The sequence below is a fragment of the Lissotriton helveticus genome, chromosome 3_1 (assembly GCF_964261635.1).
Source record: "Lissotriton helveticus chromosome 3_1, aLisHel1.1, whole genome shotgun sequence".
NCBI lineage: Eukaryota > Metazoa > Chordata > Amphibia > Caudata > Salamandridae > Lissotriton > Lissotriton helveticus.
The window spans coordinates 665,151,042-665,170,532 of NC_136061.1; the positions used below are offsets into that span (position 1 = coordinate 665,151,042).

At 43.9% G+C, this 19,491-nt stretch overlaps 1 protein-coding gene across 3 annotated transcripts in view; it reads left to right on the plus strand.

Annotated features, from left to right (window-relative positions):
- NDUFS5 (NADH:ubiquinone oxidoreductase subunit S5) overlaps window positions 1-17,497 on the plus strand; it is a 103,687-nt gene extending 86,190 nt beyond the window's left edge. For all 3 annotated transcript variants that reach the window (XM_078680762.1, XM_078680760.1, XM_078680759.1), the window contains exon 3: window positions 17,260-17,497. In XM_078680762.1, the coding sequence (XP_078536888.1) occupies window positions 17,260-17,355 (96 nt within the window). In that variant the 3' untranslated portion in view covers window positions 17,356-17,497. The remainder of the gene's footprint in view (window positions 1-17,259) is intronic.
- Window positions 17,498-19,491: the final 1,994 nt, after the last annotated feature.

Sequence of the window (19,491 nt, forward strand, 5' to 3'; positions counted from 1 at the left end):
AGTGCAAAAATATTGTGCCACCCTTGTATCGTAGTTTAAAATATTGAAAGGTATGTGCATGAAGGGAAGTACAGATTTACTATTCTTAACTCCATGTCTTTGTACCTTGAAGATGTACATATAGTTAAGGAATATAGATGTGGAGTTGGGTATAGAAAGCACATACATATTTTAACCTTTCAATATTTGGTTCCTCAATATATTTTGTCTACGATATTAGTGTCCCATGATATTCTGTAGTCGATATTCAGAATCCACGCCTTCTAAGTGTAAAGCGACAAACCCATGTCTCCCCCACCTTGAAGGCCCTCCACTGGCACCAGTTGTCAGAGATCCTCTTTCAAGCTACTTTGTATCATCTGTAAAGAATAAATGGCAATAGAGTACTTTTCATCAGGAAGAAAATCACAACATTAATCCAACACAGGAACCTACGCTTTAGACTGGCACCCGTCGCAAAATACCAGCATACCAGAACAGAAACTTGGGAACCACGTCTTTCTCTGTGCAAAAGGCTAAACTATGGAATTAGTCACCGCCAAAAATAAGGTCTACTGAGAACGAATCATCTCCGCAGCAGAAGACCAGTCAAGCTTGTTCTTTCCTACATGATCATAATACAATAATCTACAGCAATAGTATGAACAATACCAAAACGAAAAAAATAATAACTTCTTCTATGTATAAAACTAAGTATATTTATATCTTACACATCTATATATGCCAATGTGTATAGGCATTAATTTGTATTGTGTATGTATGTGTATCTAAACTTTGTACAGGGATGCACCGTTGTGTATGTATATGTGAATGCATGTACGTATCTATGTTTAAATTAAAAAAAATCTTATGTATATTTATGCATTACATGTATATTTGTGTAGGATATGTAACTGTTACGCTCATCAATATAGATTTTATATGGAGTTGTACTTCTGTGTGCGTATGTAAATATGCATGAATGTGTGTGAATAAATCAATAAGATAAACTGAAAAAAACAAACGTTAAAGTAAAGGGACGCTATAGTTAGGTGGAAATATCAGTAAAAACATACCATTTCAAAAGAATAAACCACTGAAAATCACCAATTATCTGAAGTGATCATAACTCGTGCCCTAAAGTAACTATAACTCTCACAAGTTATTTTTACTTTAGTACAGGAGTTATTGTTACTCTGGTGTCAGTGCATTTAGGCTATAGATCTCAGAGAGGAATCTGTGAGGTTTCATAGATGTGATAGAAGTTCAGTCCGACTGGCTTCTTCATGGCAGTTATGTGCATTCCTTGGTTCCAGTGAAGTTGGTGTTCTTCCACTTTATGCACTGATTTTCAAGTATTCTGCATTCCATTGATTATATCTTCGTAGAACCAGCTGGTCTTCTGTTGGTGATCTAGGAGTGAGATAGTGTTGAGGTGGATCAGTTTGTTGAAGGCTTTAGAGAACCAGAGGTTGGACTGTTGCAATTCTAATCTGAGGTCGATTGCCAATGTGTTTTCAAGCTGTATTTGGAGATCTTTGAGGTTAAGCTTGAATTGAGTCTTGGTGATAGTCATAAAATAGGAGCGTAGAGTAGGTTGAAGTAGAAGGTGATGAATTGTGGTCATTCTGATGCGAAGGGCAGAGCGATTGTGTTATGGTTGTGTCCAGCTGAATGCATAAGACCAGCTGGAGGAAGTTAATTGTTATTATATTCGAAAGGAAGGGTCTAGTTTGAGAGCAGTCCGGTTTGTTACCCTAAGTATCCAGGTCACCCAACTGCGGTCATTATGATTGATGTTTATGCCGGCTATGGAGTGCAGGAAAGCTTCTGAAAAGTCTGGGTTCAGTGGGTGTACTTTGGTCAGTAGGAAGAGTATGATTACATTCAAAGAGGTGAGCAAAACATGAGTAATGATAACCTTCCGCAGCTGAAAAATATTGAAAGCTGGTGGTTGATAAGGTCTTGAAGATGACAGCTTCTCCCCTAGCCTTTTTGATGAGCATATTTTCTATTAAGATTTGACAGCCCTGCAGTATTGCTTCATGAAGCTTGGGGATAATAATGTACACACAAACTGTGAGTGCAGACATTATTTCTTGTGGCCCAAGTATATCCAGCATTAAATGTTTGATTGTGGAAAACATTGAACGTGGAATGTGCCAGTATATCCACCATTGGAGAAGCCAATAGGTCTCACCTATGTGAGACCGACTGCAAATACCAATGTGTTGTTAGGCATGTTGTACACAAGTATGGCTGGAAGTTAGTGGGGTGAGGTGCAGTGGGGGGATGACATGTGGTAGATAGGGGATGGTTGGAGTGGCGTAGATTGGGGAAGTTTCGAGTAGGGTAGATCGGAGTGGGGGAGTGGGATAGATTAGAGTGAGTTGGAGTGGAGTTGGGTAGACTGGCGTGGAGTGGGGTAGACTGGAGTGGAGTGCTGTAGATTGGGCTGGTGTGGGGTTAAGTGGAGTGGTGTGGAGTAGAGTGTGGTAGATTGTATTAGTTTGGAGTGGAGTAGATTAGAGTGGAGTATTCAAAGGATCTTTATTCGGTGATTAAAAAACACCATAAAAGCACATATATATACTATTTAAAATGCAATTAAATATTCTTCTAGACCGCAACTGGTATTTACATGAATAGTTTAAAAAGGTACATAAAATCCACAAACAGGCCTACCCTCTTGTTTTCCTTAATCTTAAAGACACTTTCAAAAAATGTATTATACCACAAAGTGTACGGGGATCATTTGCCCTTTGCAAGAAGAGTAAGGCGACTTTAGCATGTCTGAGCTTAGCCTGTTTTAAAATGTCTACCAAAAATCTGCGCCTAGGGGTTGCATATAGTGGACACAAAAGTACAAAATGAAGGGTGTCCTGCGGAGACCTATTGTCGCAGCCGCAGGCACCCTTCTGCTCTACCGATACTTTGAAACCTGGTGGATCAGCTAATAAATTAGGTAAAAGGTTAAGCCAAAAACGGGACATTAAAAACCTATCCTGAGCGTTATACATAAGATAAAGGTACGGTTCCATACCGTCGGTGCTCTTAACAAGGCCATGGGCACTTACTGAGTGTTTGGTCCCTTCAATTGCTGCTCTACGTGTGGTTCTCCAAACCAAGAATGACCTCTTTATTTTAATTTTGTCAGATGGTAAGATTGCTGTTGGGTTTAAAAAAAGGTCTTTCCGGTCTATGTCTTCCAAGGAGGTCTTTACGTATTTCAACCAAGGTATTTCCAGGCCTTTATCCCTATCCAAGCAGTCTCTTAAAATTTGTCTAGTCAAGACTGCCTCAGGGTTTGCCCAGATTTTTAGCCAAGCCATGATTGGTCTGAGCTTAACCAGGTCCTCGATATATGGCCTCCCAAGTTCCCTGTGAGCAATTACGGCTCGGGTGCTCTGGGGTATTTTCAGGATCGATCGCAGGTATTTATTTTCCTCCCGCTGCAATTGGTCAACATTCACAAAACCCCACACTTCAGAACCATACGTAGCTTTAGAGCAGCATATAGAACTATACAAATTCATCGCTTGTTCAGGGGACCAGCGACCCAGCCTACGCCCATAGCCTGCTATAGCACCATTTGATGAAACCAGTTTGCTACATCGTTCGTCCACCAGGGAGTCAAACTTTAGTGTCCCGTCAAATAACAAGCCAAGATAGGAAAAAGACTGTACCTTTTCTAATGTGTGGTTCCCTATTCTATAGGAGAACTTTGTGCATGGTTTTGTTCCGGCCAGCATTACATAGGACTTGCTTAGGTTTACAGAGAGATCTAGTGTTTCCATAAAATTGAACAATATGTAAATTAGACTATATAAACTCTTCGGGGTGCGGGCCAGCAGGACCGCGTCATCCGCGTACAAAAGCACCGTAATATGGCGCTTTCCTACTTTCGGACAATCTGTCTTCAAAGCAACCAGAGCCTGCTCTAGGTGGTTAATATAGAGCGAGAACAAAAAAGGAGCGAGAATACAACCTTGCCTCACCCCACTAGTGCAGGGAAAGGGTTCAGTGTTCTCCCCATCCGTGTTGTAACGGACCATGGCGGTGGTATCCCGATGTAATTCTCTAAGAATATTAATCAGACTCAAGTCAATTACCAGTTTACTCATCAAAGACCAGAGTTTTTCCCTATTGACATGGTCAAAGGCTGCCGCCAGATCCATGAACCCAAGATAGATCGCTTCATTGCTGGTTTTAGTGTATTTTGCCACCAGCATATAAAGGGTCAGGCATTGATCACTTGTGGACCTCCCTGTCCTAAAGCCGTACTGAGTGTCCGAGATGATGTTATGTTCTTCGGTCCATTCAGTAAGGCGATTAAAAATTACCCGGCCCAGAACTTTGGCGGAAACATCAATTAGTGAGATTGGCCGATAACACTGGGGGTTGTCCCTGATACCCTTTTTAAAAATAGGGACAATTATTGCCGTAGACCAGGAGCAGGTTAATCCCCACCTGATCGCCGCATTAGACACTCTAGTGAGGATAGGGCCCCCAGAGGGCTACATTACTCAGGTACAGGTCGGGTGGTGTGCCGTCAGGGCCAGGGGCTTTGTTTTTTGTCAAGCCCTGAATTCCCACAATAATTTCCTCAAGGGAGAATACTACTACTTGGCCCTGCTGTCCTACCCCTCCCTCCCCCTGGGCAATGTCCTGACTGTGATTGTATAAGCCCTTGAAGTGTGTAAGCCATTGTTCCGGTAAGATATTTGCGTCAATCACAGGGGTGTTACAGTCCTGGAAACATGGTTTATTAATTATTCTCCAGAATTCTGTCATATCCCTTCGGTCTGCGGCCTCCCTTAGATATGCCCATGCATCTACTTGGAGTGATAGTTTCCTCTGCTTTACAGCGCTCTTATATGCCTATCTGCACTGCACAACTCTTTGTGTGTCCCTAGGCTGATTTTTTTAATCTAGTTTTTAGCTCCTTCAGGGCACGTGAACATTCCCTGTCAAACCATCTCGGATGGGTGATGTTTCTCATAGGGACACGTGACTTCATGAGGCCCTCTACAAGGCTAGTTACTAGCCCAAACGCCCTAACCAGCGGTGGCCCCTCAATCTCAAGGTCTAGACACTCGCCTATAGGTACTTTCCCAGTGACCATTAGTGATTTATAGAAAGCCTCACTATCAATCTTTGACCACCTGAGCCGTCTTCCCTGGTCCGTGACCCTCACAGAGGTACCATCCACGGGGTCTATCTTAGCGCGACCCATGTGTGTGAGCTCTAAAACCAGAGGATTGTGGTCACTAAATGGGCTCCACTCAATCGCCACCGAGCTAATCCAGTTTTTTGATAACCTGGACGCTACGATATAATCAATAAATGACGAACACCCTCTCCCTTTAAACGTTGGGACAAGGGTTCCGTATTGCTCCAGTTCTACCACATCAATAGTGTGTGCCAAGTCGTAGGTTTTTAAAAGTTTACTGAATGCCCTTCCCTCAGTTGTATGTTCGAAGTGAAGGCCTTTCTCGACTAGGCAACATGACCATTCGGCATTCAGGGGGAACAACGCTGGACATAAGTGGCAATTAAAATCACCCATCACAAGGACAGTTGGTTCCAAGGCCCCTTTTTTTTCCGACTATCTCCTGGTTAAGTCTATGGTCTAATTCCTGTGGGGTGGGATTGTTTTCTCTAAGGGCTCCTGCATTGTATACATTGTACAGGATCAACCTTAGCCCACTGCCCCTAAACCTCCCTGCCTGGAGATTATGAGATGTCCAGGAAGGACCAGTCCATGTCACTAGAAGATTTAAATCTACATAGACGGATAGTCCTCCCATTGCTCTTCCTGATCTCAATTTCTGGGCGGGCACAAATAAATATTTATACCCTATCATTTGGAAGAGACTATTATCGACCACCCAGGTCTCTTGTAGGCTAATTATCTGGAACTTACTTATATATTGCCGCCATTCTATATTGTCAAATTTACATGCTAAACCAGCTATGTTCCACGAGATTATTTTTAGCCCACCTTTTGGTGACTGATCACAGGCTGATCCGTAGGCACTTAGGTTGTCCGTGGCGGACCCATCATCATCCCTTACAGGTATTACTTGAGCCCCTCGACACTGTGGTGGGAGCGGGGATAGATCGTCCCTTGACTCCTCCTCAGGACTAGAGCCTCCCAGTGCAGGCCCAATCCTGTATTCTGACATGCTGGCTGGTTTCACCCCGTTAGGTCCTGTTGGTGTGTGAGCCTCTTCTATAGAGAAAAGATTTGTGGGGGCAGCCATGTGGGGCTCTCTCAGCCTCCCCCCTCGCCAACCCTGCATATTCGTGTTCCCACCTTCACTTTTTGGTGACTTCTCGACTAGGTGGGGAGACTTGATCAGTCAATCATTTTCCTCTAGGGAGGTTAAGGGCCTAAATCTGTTGGACCATTTAGATGATTCCCAATCTCTTACCACAGGGCCACCCGAAATGTAGCTTCGAACCATGTTTGTATTCGGACCTTCCCTGTGTCTCCCAAAGAGATGGGCCGAATCATAGGAGGCAATTTGTCTGGGATAAAAGTATCCTAGTGGTAGGGATTTTATGTTGCTTGACAGATTAGCTGTCCCACCGGCTACAATGTGCTGCACTACACTTGTGTCCCTAAAGTTCACTATTATACAATTCCCCGCAATATCTTTGCGCCTGTTGCCTATCCAGCTCACCCTTCTAACGTGGAGGATTTCCCCGTTTTTATTACCTGTCAGCGGCCTGTTCTGGTTCAACCAATGTGTGATCTTGTTTCTTAACTCAGTGTGTGACTCCTTCTGCTCTACCTTTAAATCCGGCACTCCCGCGAGTACCACTACATAGGGGCACGCTTCCGGTGGTAAATTTATGATGGGTAGCATTTCAGCAGATGATTTATTGGCCCCACGGCCAGTCTGATTTGCCGCTACTGCTTCAGGTATATGGGGCTGATTACTTTGCCGTTCTGTTGATGGCACGGGGAGTCCCGCCCCTTCCCGTAAAGCCCACTCCCCATAATCCCTACCCCTGTCCGGATTCAGGGGGGTGCCCAACGGGTTAGGGGCCTGTATGATTATGTGCTGCTCACTAGACCTCCTGCTAGGTTGTGTTACAATCTGTTGATCTTGACTAGTGTCGGTAGTAATCTGGTTATGTGTGGTGCCTATGTCTGAGGCTGTGCCCGGCGCCCTACCGCTGTTCTTTAGTTCATTTATAATTTTATCCAGCCTACTAGTTACAGGCTTTAACTGACTTGCAATAAATGATTCTAAGTGATCTTGTAGGTCTGAAAGTATTTACGCCATCCAACTCGGGGGAGCTAACAACTGGGGAACCTGCTTGGCCCTAACTTCTCTCGGTGGGCTTCCTAGTTCAGTAGGGGGATAGCTGATTTTGGTTTTCTTACTTCTTGGCTTTTTTAGGCAAGCTTTTCTTTTCCGTCTGGTTACAGCTTTTTTGCCCTGCATGGATTCCACCCTATCTACGCCGGTACCCCTCTGTGCGCAAGGGATGTCCTGATCAGAAGGCTCTAGAGGGGTGAGTGGAGAGATGACCATAACCTCATTCTCTGATATCTGGGGCTGGGTGGTTAAGTCAGTTATCGGTGTGAGTGACAAGCGTCTTTCCCTGCGCTCTATTTCACTTGAAACTGCCCCAATGGCTTTCCTCAACATGCGATCAATTGCAGTTGGCTGAGCAATAAAAAGGGGGGATATACATGTGTCCTGTGAGACTGCCCGGGGCGGTGGGGGTAAGTTCAACTTTGCTTTGGTCGAGCGAGTTCTTACTTTACTGGCCATACTGGAAAAAATCTGTACAAACTACCCCAGATGAACCTTGTTTATGCAGACCAAAATGCTCGAGTTAGTACTCCTTCCCTTACCAAGGTGCCCTCCGACGCATTACTAAATAAACACAAGCCAACCTCCCAGAATCGTTACTTTCAGTCAACTTGCGTTTTTCAAGTCCTGATGCCAAAGTGCAGTCTGCCTCCCCTCCAGTCTTTTCTTCTTTCTTGATCGCCGTTAGTCCACCCAATCTGCTGCCAGTTCGCAAAGCCACGAGGGAGGGCCCGGCCCAGCCTCCTTTGGCCTCTGATGGCCACAGATGGCCCGCCCTTTGCCCGGGTTTCTCCCGCGCCGCGGAAGGCATGGAGAACTGAAGTAGGCTTGCTGCGCCTACTGATGACGCCGGCACAAGGCGCCTGCAGGAGGGTTGCTGGGAGTTGTAGGCGGCCGGTGATTTGAGCCGTTTCCCTCACGGCGGGCCAAAGGAACAAGAGCCTGTGCCCTCGCTGCAGGTGAGTTGAAGTTATCCGTTCCCCTCACGGCATGTCCGCTGACACCACAAGCCCCAAGAGTGGAGTAAGATGGATTGGAGTGGAGTGGAGTAGAATGGAGTTGGGAAAATTGGAATGGAGTAGGTATATTGGAGTGGAATGGTGTAAGGTGGAGTGGGGTAGATTGAAATGGGTTTGTTATAGTGGAGTAGAATGGGGTAGATTGGGGTGTGGTGGATTGGATTGAAGTGGAGTGGGGTGGATTGGAGTGAAGTGGGGCAAATTGGAGTGGAGTATATTGGGATGCAGTTGGGAAGATTGGGGTGGAGTTGGGTCGATTGGGGTGGAGTGGAATGGATTGGAGTGGGGTGAGGCAGATCGGAGTGGAGTGGGGCGAATTGGAAAGGAGTACATTGGATGGAGTGGGGAAGATTGGAGTGGAGTGGAGTGGAGTTGTGGCCGTTAGGCTACATGTCTTGCACAGAAGTGCATATGAATATAGGGCGCCTAAAAGCGCTTTCAGTAGATTACATAAGAGAATGAGGACATATGCACAGGTTTTAAGGAGAAATGGAGTAGATGCTGCAAAACTAAAGCACTTTAAACAGATACATACTTTATATGTGTCCAAAATGTTTATGTTGCTTAGTGGCAGCCTGACTCGAAGCATGTGACTGGACTGCTTGTCTAGAAATACTATCGGAGTCAGGTTTCAGACTAATGTATCCTTTAAAGAGACATATACTTTGTATGCGGAGAGAAGAGGCGCAGCCAACAAACACATGCAGTCACAAGGACTGCTTTAATGTTTTTTTGGACATTTGTTTGGTGCTATAAAAAAAAGTGGTGACCTGTAAAACAAAGTCACAAACTTCTTTATTATTCTATGCCATTTGTGTGGTGCTGTAAAAGGAAGCACTAAATTCTAAAACAAATTAAGGCAACAACAAACAAACCTGTAAGACGAAAGTTAAAAGCAACTGAAAGGTGGAAATGATGGGCAGAAAAATGGAGAAAAAAGTTGTACCCTGTCAAGTAGTACTTGGTCCATGTTCAAGAGAAATAAAATGAAGTGACGTGCACCATATGTTGGCATATTAGCAGGCAGACAAAAATAATGACAGTTAAGCCAAGAAATGGTAAGTAATGGGTGGGCTCCAAGCCCTTTCCTGTGTACAATACCCTTGCAGCGACAGCGCACGTGCGCTATTAGACGAGACCCAAAAAGCAGACTACCCGGAAAGCATAATAAGATAACTAGGTTATAAGGTACTGAGCAATAAACTCTAAATCTGTAGTCTGCGAGAAAATTCCTCAAGCAAAAAACTAATGGCGCTTCGACATTACATGCATTTGCACCCATTATTTAGGAATAAGGAGAAAAAGGAAAGAACACCCCACCGCAATAGGACCAACACTCCTGTCGACGCAAGTTGTAAATCTGTTGCATATAATAACTTGATTTCCCTGCATTGGCAAAGGTAAATGTTGCTGTTATTCCATCAACTAAGGAGTCTTGAATTCAGCAACACAATGTTACTAGACTACGATAGTAAAACATTGAATGTTGTTCCCGTGTTTGTCTTTTCAAAGATGAATCCCTCTTTGATCATATTTTAAAAAGACTTTATTTTGTTCCTGTGTTGAGTTATAACCACCAAGGACATCCCCTCGTTCTGTTATAAAGATGAAGCTCAACTTTCAGCTTGAAATGATCCGGGAACGGTGTACCCGTGCATGTATATGCGCCTTAATGAAAAGCCCTTCTGAACGGATCCATAGCTCTGGGTTTGATCTAATTCCAGTTCCCCTGGGTCTTTCAAAGATTGAAACTAAGTGCTGCTCATGGCAACCCCGAGCAAAAAGAATGCATTACCCAACCACCCACACCTTTTAGCAACTTAAACGGTTTTGAGGGAATATGAGCTCCAGCAAGTGAAAATATTGTTGGCATATTACCTAATTGTTGGTTCTCGAGAAGCAGATGATTTCCTTGGAATAATGTTGGGGACATGAAGTCGACAGTGATTAAATAAATAACTTAATAAGAATGCATTATTTAGTCTCTTACACTCTATTATCATATTCCTAGATATGGGGCTATGCTCCTTTACATAGGGTGTGGAGCTTCTTAGTGGTGCTTTGGGGGCAGTCACCACTTGGTATTATTATTATTATTTTTTTTTTAAGTACTGGCGTAGCAGGTCCAGAATACAGGTACGCTTTTATTTGACAAAAGTGTTACTCCCTTGCGGTACTTGATTTTCACAGGGCGGGTCCAGCAGACAAAGCTTACTCCAGGAGGTCGCAAAAGTTAGAAACTCTGATTTAGTGTTAGACTGTAAACAGCATCCAGTATCTCAATGTCCACTCTGTGATATGACTCCAAACTGTTTTTTTATTTACTTCGATTTCTATTGCACTTTTATTCAAAACCCAGTTGTAAACAAGCAAACATTGATACAAAATGTAATAGAAAATTATAAAATCATGAAATACAATCAACACAATAATAATGATAAGAATAATAATACTTTGTGACTTATGCACACAGCTGCCCCGAAGGGGTTTCCCGGCACAGGGCAGAATCCGGTCAAATGTCCCAGAACAGTGACTTAAAATAGCCACGTCTTCAGATTTTTGCAAAAGGTGAGAAATTACTTGCAATTTCTAAGAGCGTCCATCAAAGAATTCCACAATTTTGGGCCTAGGTAGGCGAAAGTAGGGCCTTTCATACGGGTTAGAAGAAAACTTGGTACAGTAAACATAGCTTGAGTTAAGGATCTGAAGGACCTCTGGGCTGATCGGGAACTACCAGTTCCTGCATGTAACTTGGCACCAGGCCAGGTTTGGCCTTGAACATATTTCACAATGGTTTGACCTCCATGCGTTTCGAAACCTTAAGCCAGTACAGTTCCTGGACTCTGTGAGAATCTGAAGTATACTTGGGTAAAGGAAGAAGCATCCTAGAAGCAGCATTTTGAACAATCTGTGAACGATGGACAGAGGTCTTGTCCGCAGCCAGGTACAAGACATTCCCATAATCCAATCTGGATAGGACTAGAGCCTGAATTACAGTCCTTTGAACCGCTAAAGTAATTAACCAAAGTCTCTTTTCGACCATTTAGGGACTGCAAAACAGGTGGCAGTTCCCGTAGTCACCTTCGGCTTCACGATATTTCACCTTAATAGACGCAGTAGGCGGAGTCCCTAAGGATTTCGCCCAGTGTCTCGGGCCCCAAAGTGAGGTGTTATTACCCAGAACCATGACCTCTGTCCTGTCACCATTAAGTTTGAGTGAATTTATTTTATCCATAACGAAATTTTTATCATGCCCAAGTGCAACAAAGATGGATCATGGTCCTGTGCCAAAAATAGAGAAAAGATTATCTGAGTATCATCGGCATATTGAAAAAGGGTCAGTCTGCAGATTTCTATTAGGTACACCAAAGGGCAGAAGTAGATGTCGAATAGCAAGGGCCTCAAAATAAACCTTGTGGAACCCCAGAAGTCAAAAACAGTGGTTTAGATCTTACATTGGCTGACAAGACCTCAAATGTGAACTCCTTTAAGGAGACAGCCACCCCAAAGCTGAACTTTCAAGGCCTAATGACACTAGTCTGTCAGCCAGGACAGAATGGGACACAGTGTTGATTGCTGTGCTGAAATCCAATACAATGATTGCATCAGTACCTACCTCATCCAGATATTGTCTTAGATGTTCAGTCGCACCAAGAAAGGCGAGCTCAGTGCTGTGCCCAGGCCTTAAGCACGACTGTGAAGGATGGAGGAAATGGTGGGCATCCACAAATGCAGTGAGCTGGCCGATGACATGTTTTTACAAAACTTTGGAAAAACACTAGCAGATAGGTCGATAATTCGACAGACAAGAAGGATTCAAATAGGTTTTTTTTCGGGAGAGAAAGGACAAAACAGCAAAAAATGCAAAAGAATAAACTATATACGAGGAAAAGCTAAACATACTAAATTATCTTTTATCGCTTTTTAAACATTGCCAATGGAGATAATGGACATCATAAGTTTCACAACTATGGATCAAGAAAAACAATAGACCAGACTTGAGAAGCGGTGCAAGGAGGATGAGGACTAAGTAGGAGCCCATGTTCCACTAAGTATTTGTCTGTGGAAGGGTACCATAGATGGAGTAAGTCAATGAGGTATGACAGAGCAAGTCCTTTAACACATTTGAAAACCACGTACAAATTATGAAATTGAAGATGATACAAAATATGCAATCAATGTATCATAGCTAAATAAGGTGTAATGTGTTGGGATTTCATAAGTCCAAATAATATATGTGAAGGATACATTGTAATGGAAGCATAGCATAACGTCAAAGACCTACATCGAGTGGGTACCAGTAATTCAAACTAACAGTACCCAAGATTGTATAAAACGTGTAGCAGATGTGAATGGAAGAACAGATCTTTTGGAGATTTATTTTTGGAATGTTAAACGAGAACAAACAATAATACCAACAGTACGAGTCAGATGGAATCATTGAAGGAGGAACACAAAATAAATTAGAAGCTGAAAGGAAATTAAGTTGTGTTTTTGAATAATTTAGTCCTAGAATTGTGGACGCCACTCAAGTTATTACAGCAGAAAAGAAAAGCAGAATGGCAGGATGACGCCCCCGAGAATGTAGAACTGTCCAAACCAAAGAGGAGCTTCAGGCAGATAATAATACCAAAATAAAAGGGGAATTGGATGCAGCAAGAGAATAAAAAACAACTAGCACAAGTTACAGCAAAGATATGTAACTATATTCTCTGGTAAGGGACTGGAGCCTATGTACAGGGAACGAGCATATGAGACTTTATCAATAATATTTTACCTAAGGAATTTGCTGTGATGATGAAACACCACAAGTAATTACATACTTCAAGATGGTGGGCCACGGTGTACCTAAGCCGCACTGTAGGAAGCCAGTAATACACCTTGTGTGCAAGCCATGGATTTACTGCAAGGGAAAAGGAACAAAGGGAAACACGTAAATATAGCAAAGCCAAATCGACATCCAAGAGCCAGGTTAGGAAAGCAGGCAAATGGCAAAAATAGTGAGAGAGCCGAGCAGGAGGAAAATAACAAATGTGATGGGCATGCTGGTGAACAAACTGCATGGCAAACGGAAAGCCAGTGCAACAAATAAAGTTTCCACACAGCATCCATGTGCCTAACCTGTGTTTTATAAATAGTGCTACTTGCTGCCTCAACTCGGATGTCCCAGGACTTAACCTGTAGTGCAGTTATGGTAATCCAGCGTCCAAAGGCTGGTTTGCCACATTCTTAAGTGAGAATACCTCCATGATCTTCTGACAAGCGGTCTCCAATTCCTCATCCCCTGCTGTTTCTTGTCACAGAAAAGCACATATAGCTAAAGAAGAATGATTGGTATAGAGATATGCATAAACGGTGAGAGAGGAAATATGGGAGGCGTGGAACAGTCTAAAGAGTAAATGTAAAGGACTAAACACTGCAACAGAATGCTTAAAGATATACGTGATGAAGAGGACACTTTCATAGAGACCGAAAAAAAGATCTGATAGATATGTTTCCAATCATGAGTGAGCAAATCTATAGATACTCAAAGAATGTTAAGATGATGTGAAAGGATGATCAATGGTGTTAAATACAGCATCAAGATCTAAAAGTACCAAGGTAGAAGAAAGTTTTCGGTAGTTGGTGTTAAAAACCAAATTAGGTAGCTTGCCCTGGATGGAAACCAGATGGAAATGTATTGCATTTTTGCTCTGAAGGTGATATAAGTGGAAATGAATAGCTGGCTTGACCAAATTTTGTAGAGAAGAAGCGGCAGAGAAATAGGTCAATAGTTCTGTTTGTGTGTTTCTTGAAAGGTAGAGATATGCCCCACTTACAAACCACGGGCGGGTGAGAACAAAAAACAAATCTAAATCGGTCACCAAGCTAGCACCTTAATGAAGTCACTATCCGACAGAAATCACGTATGCATAGGATATGTGCCTTGCACAAATCAATCACTTGACATTATTCAGTGAGTCCCTGAGGTCAGGGAATAGAAGGCAGACACCAGAGAAACAAAAGAATGTACAACCCAACTGTATTAACTAATGTAAACTGTGTTCCCTCGCCGCCTTACCCCCGCCCCCTTCCCAACGTGAGAGTCTACCCCCTGGACCCATGTAGGCTCGGTAGTAGACAGCATACTGCTCCTCATTGGGCCAATAGAAACCTGCCATACCATACAACCGTCAACTAGAATCTCTCCCAAAGCTTTGCAGTAGGAATATGAAGAGTACATCTGTGAAAATAGAAACATCTTGCCCCTCTGCTCTACTCCGAACCTCACAGGATGGCCTACCGATGTGCCCGTCCCCCTTGCCAACAAGTCTTTTCGTATATAGGCATCCTTTCTCTTTTCCTTGTCGATGTTTCAGGGATCAGATCTGGAGAGAGTAGTAATAGGCTTCACTCCACAAACATTTTTTGTCTGGACTGCCAACCACATGGCTTTCTGCCTGAGGTCTGGTGAATGAAGCATCACTTCCAACTTTCAACAGCCAGTCCCACAGTTTTTTACAGACCTGAGGAAGAGCCTGAAGGTCTCCCAATCACTTCACAATATGGACCCCGTTACTCTCCCAGCAGGCTGGCTACCACCTCTGCCATTCTACCAGTCCGTGCATTAGATGTAATCTCTGGCATGTTCATCACCCAGGCGCGGCCCTGACGCTCTCGAAATCTTTAGCGGCTCAAGTTACACCATGAGGCTCCAAAAGAGACGTCTCCCTGTCCTGCTGGCAGCAAGCTGTGATGCACCATGTACCACTCTCCCGCCTTCTACTCGGAACAGCCACCATCAGTTCAAGTTGTAATGATGTTTTAGTGTCAGGAGTCATAATGGCTTGCCACCTCGTCCATCTTCATCTACAAGGGGTCTGAAAGAGTCCTCAGGTGTACGCAGCCGGCCAAAATGATGGGTTCCTGGACAGAAGTGACCAAGAATCCTGACCTTTTGGCAGAGGATGTGTCAGAAGCGATGCAGGATCACCCTTGTTGATGTGTAAAGTATTTTGAGCAGGTCTTCGACCAAGCTCTTTTTCTTGCTTCTCTTCTGAGCAGCTGAGCTGGGGTAAACTTATTACTTCTGAGCAGTCTGTCGAGCTATCCTCCCACATTTCCATCCATATAAGGAACAAGAGAACATATGTCTGAATAAAAGACATTGGACATCTATATGTCATTGAACTGTGGAGTGCTTGGAGCCTATTCTGTAATGTCTTCTAGTGATGACCACAGAGGACTTGCAAACTCCTCCAGAGGTTGCTCTGCACGGTTCAAGCATCCCACCTGTTCATGCTTTCACCTCTGTGGTTGGCCCTCACACCTGAAGTAAGTCCGCAACCTTCACTTCCTCGATCTGTGACCACTGACCATCGTCAGGAGGTCCTACGGATATACTCTGGTGTGCATACAGGTAGTTTCCAGCAATTTGCGGTTATCAGTCCCACACAGCTCTAGACCCCAGAGGGTCCTATATAATGCAGCTTTCAAACTTCACTCCATAACGATAAGAGGTGGTATTTTTCTTGCACAGTTCATTTGTTGTGTTTTTTTGTCATTTCACTGATATTCTTGGGACCGGGAGGATGTTGGGGATATTGTATAGACTGCCGCCCCTAGATGCGGAGCTCCAAAATGAGACTCCATTCCTTCTTGCCTATGTAGAAGGATGCTGTAGCATTATTACACGTTTCAGACTGTTTATGTACAGTTGTAACCCAGTATACATCTTTAATGTGGTATTGGACAGGAAAGATCCTTTCAGTAATAGGACTTGTTGATAAGCTACGTCTGTCCTTCTGTGATGGCCATGTCCGCCCTTTATTGTACGTGCCCTTAGTTGTGTGCTCCGGTCAAGTAATACCTATGTATATTCAGATCTCACCTGCTCGTCCTCCACCTCTCAATAACGCTCCTAATCCCAATACCTCTAAATGAAAAGCTGCAATCTTCTGCAAATGATTTGTGTTCATTGCTTCTGTAAAAGTTCCCTCGTGTGCTCGCCTCGGAATACCCTGGAAAGTTATCTCGGTCTCTTGAAAGTGATGCCATACCAGTGTCCGGTTATGTACTATATCCTTGGAATATGTGGGGCGACACTTGTGGCAGGTACCAAAAGCTGTTTAGTCACGTGGTGCTTGTAGTGACACGAAGAAATATCGCTCAGCTGTGGGGGCGGCCCATTTGCCCTCGCTCGGAAAGTGGGAGGAAAATTTGGAGTGGTACAAGGGTGCAGAAAAAAAATTACACGAGTGTCGCGGCTGCACCCACAAGTTCGAAAATGTTTGGGGCCCCTGGAGAAGATATGGTGGGTATGACTAAGTGCAATCTGCATGACCGGTCGCTACTCATGGTAGGGATTCAGGATTATTGGGCCTAGGAACGCTATATATATTAAACAAACTGTTCTGCTGCATTTATTGCATATATATACTCGAATGAGAGAGAATGTAAAGAGTTATATGTCTTAGATGATCAGTTGATGTCTGCACATGAACTACCACCCAAAAAAATAATTAAAAACGGGTTGTGCTCAGTTAAGCCAATATAAAATAACACTAAAAATAGTCACTAGTCAGCAGCGAAAAAGCTTTCACACCGCAATTAAGGAGTCTGCTTACTTCTGGGTCACTGTCTCTGCCCTGCTCTTGCTCCATGGCGGAGGAATGCGGATTAGCGTGTCTGCTTGTTTGCTTTACACAAAGTAAAGATTTGCTAGACTGGGCGAAAATACGTTGAAAAATATGGTAACCTAGGGAGCAAGTTTAAAGGCGGAGGCCTGCCTAAAACGTGCAATAAGACCATTAAACAAAGACTGTGCGCTTCACACATTCTGAAAAACTCGAACAGAGATTGTAGCGCCCAGTTCTGTCTGAGCTACTTCATATACCGTGGACACACTCTGCCTTCTTTTGTCTCATTATTGTGTTTTCCGTTCGCAGCTCCAGCGCCTCGCCGAGATTCGACAACAGAAGCAGAAGCTGGAGAAGGAAGGGAAGTACACCAACCCTGAAAACAGATCGCCCGTCGGGCCCTAGCCATGGCGGAGGCTCCACACGAACATTCAGGCGCGCGCAGCCGCGAGTGACGCAGCTCTGGGCTCCTCGTGGTGTTAGAACTCCTGCTCTTGTCCTGCTCCAGCACCTCCCAGCTCCCAATAAAGAGAACCTGTGCAAAGTGCTGTGGTCTAGACTCCATTGAGATGGGGGCGGACGGGGGGCGTGGGGGCAGAGTCTTGGAGGGCCAGGGAGGGAGGGAAGCATGCCAACATTTAGGGACTTCTAAGCGGGACATTTCGAGAAAAAATATATTGAGATGTAATTAACTCCATTTACTTGCATTGAAGGGGAGGATATTTTGGAAGGGAGAAAGCGAAAATGGCAGGATTTGTCCCAATCTGCAGTAATTAGATTAATGGGTGGTTGGGTGGGTTTAGCTAGTTTGGTTGTGGTCCAGCGTTGAGATGAGTGTGCAAACAAGCAGTTAATTATCTATGGCGGCAAGGTGTTTGTTCTCTTTACTATACCTTCATGACTACATTTATTTAGACACAATGGGCCAGATGTAGGTAATTTCGATTTACCGACTCTTAAATACCGACTCATACCGAATCGGTATTTAAGAGTCGGTAAATTGGAAGGAGGCAGATGTAGGTAAAAAATTACCGATCTGTAAGAGTCGGTATTTACCGATTCTGTAAATACCGAATCTGTATTTCCTATTGATTCCTATGGGCCTTGAAGCCCATAGGAATCAATGGGGAATACAGATTCGGTATTTACAGAATCGGTAAATACCAAATCCTGGCAGGGGGAACGGGGTGTCACTTTGACACCCTGTAGCACCCCAAATGCAGGCTTGTGTGCCATGTGCCACACATACATGCCCTAAGGGCATGTCTGTGTGTCACATGGCATAGGTGTACATGCACAGATGTGCATGTACACTGGAAATCGGTATTTTACCACCCCATAGGATTGGGTGGTAAAATAAAAAATCTTAAGGGCCTGTGGCACTGCAAACTGTGCCACCTACATATGGATTTACAGAATCAGTATATTTACCGATTCGGAAAAATACCGAAGTGGTAAATTTACCGAATCGGTAAATATACAGATTCTGTAAATTCCGACCCACCTACATCTCAAAAGCCAAATACCGGTCGGTAACGGCCAAAATCGGCCGTTACCGACCGGTATTTGGCTACCTACATCTGGCCCAATGTCTCTTCGCACTAATAGAAATTCTGTAAGCTGGAAACCTTTAAGAAGCGGTTGTTTGTGACCTCGTAAGTGTTTGCTTTTCATGTGATGAGAGGGAATCGGATCACTTCATGGGTCTAGTATTTGGATGACTTGTCTGGCCAATAACATGTTGATGTTTTTATGGTATGCATGGCTGCTTCTAACTTATATGCCTTTGGAAGGTTGAAGAGGCCGGAGTGGAGTCAGTCACGTGTCTGTTTATTGGCCCCATGTCATGTGCTAAATAAAACCCCGGCCGTTTCTGGCTTGTTAATCAAAAGCACTTCATGTGCTGAGACTGACAGCCCACTCCTATAAATAAATAAAAAATAAACTACAAATCACATTAGGCTTTGCGCTGCTGGCTATGTTGAAACTAGTTAACGATGTCACACATCCTCTGGGGCAACTTAGCAGCACTGCAGTCACCTGTATCAGAAAGGCGAGCAGTGTCCATTGCATGTCTGCCTTGTCATCAGCAGGCTGGTAGGTATGAGCACTAGTTCCATGAACACTAAGGTATCCTACCACCCTAATGACTGAGCCGTAGCTCATTAAGAACGTATTTCTTCAAAATGGGAAGAAACCTTAAAAGGTTTTTATGGACCCTGGAACGTCACAGGCCCTGTTGGTGGCATGCTTCACAAACCAGGATGGGTTTGCCCATATTCTAGGAAGTATTTTGAATTTCCCCTCTAACAGGGTCTAAAGATTAAAAATACAAAATTACAATAGCTAGGCACTGAAAAAGAATAGTCCAGATGAAAGCTCAGGACCTTTGAAAGGCCGTTGAAAGGGCTGAAACATGTTGACAAGAAACTAGGGTGCAGGGTAGTAACACCCCACCGTCCCCTCACAGGGTGTCCCTTAGGTATTTTTAATCTTTAAACACTGTTAGAAGGAATATTCAAAATGCTCCATGGAATATTG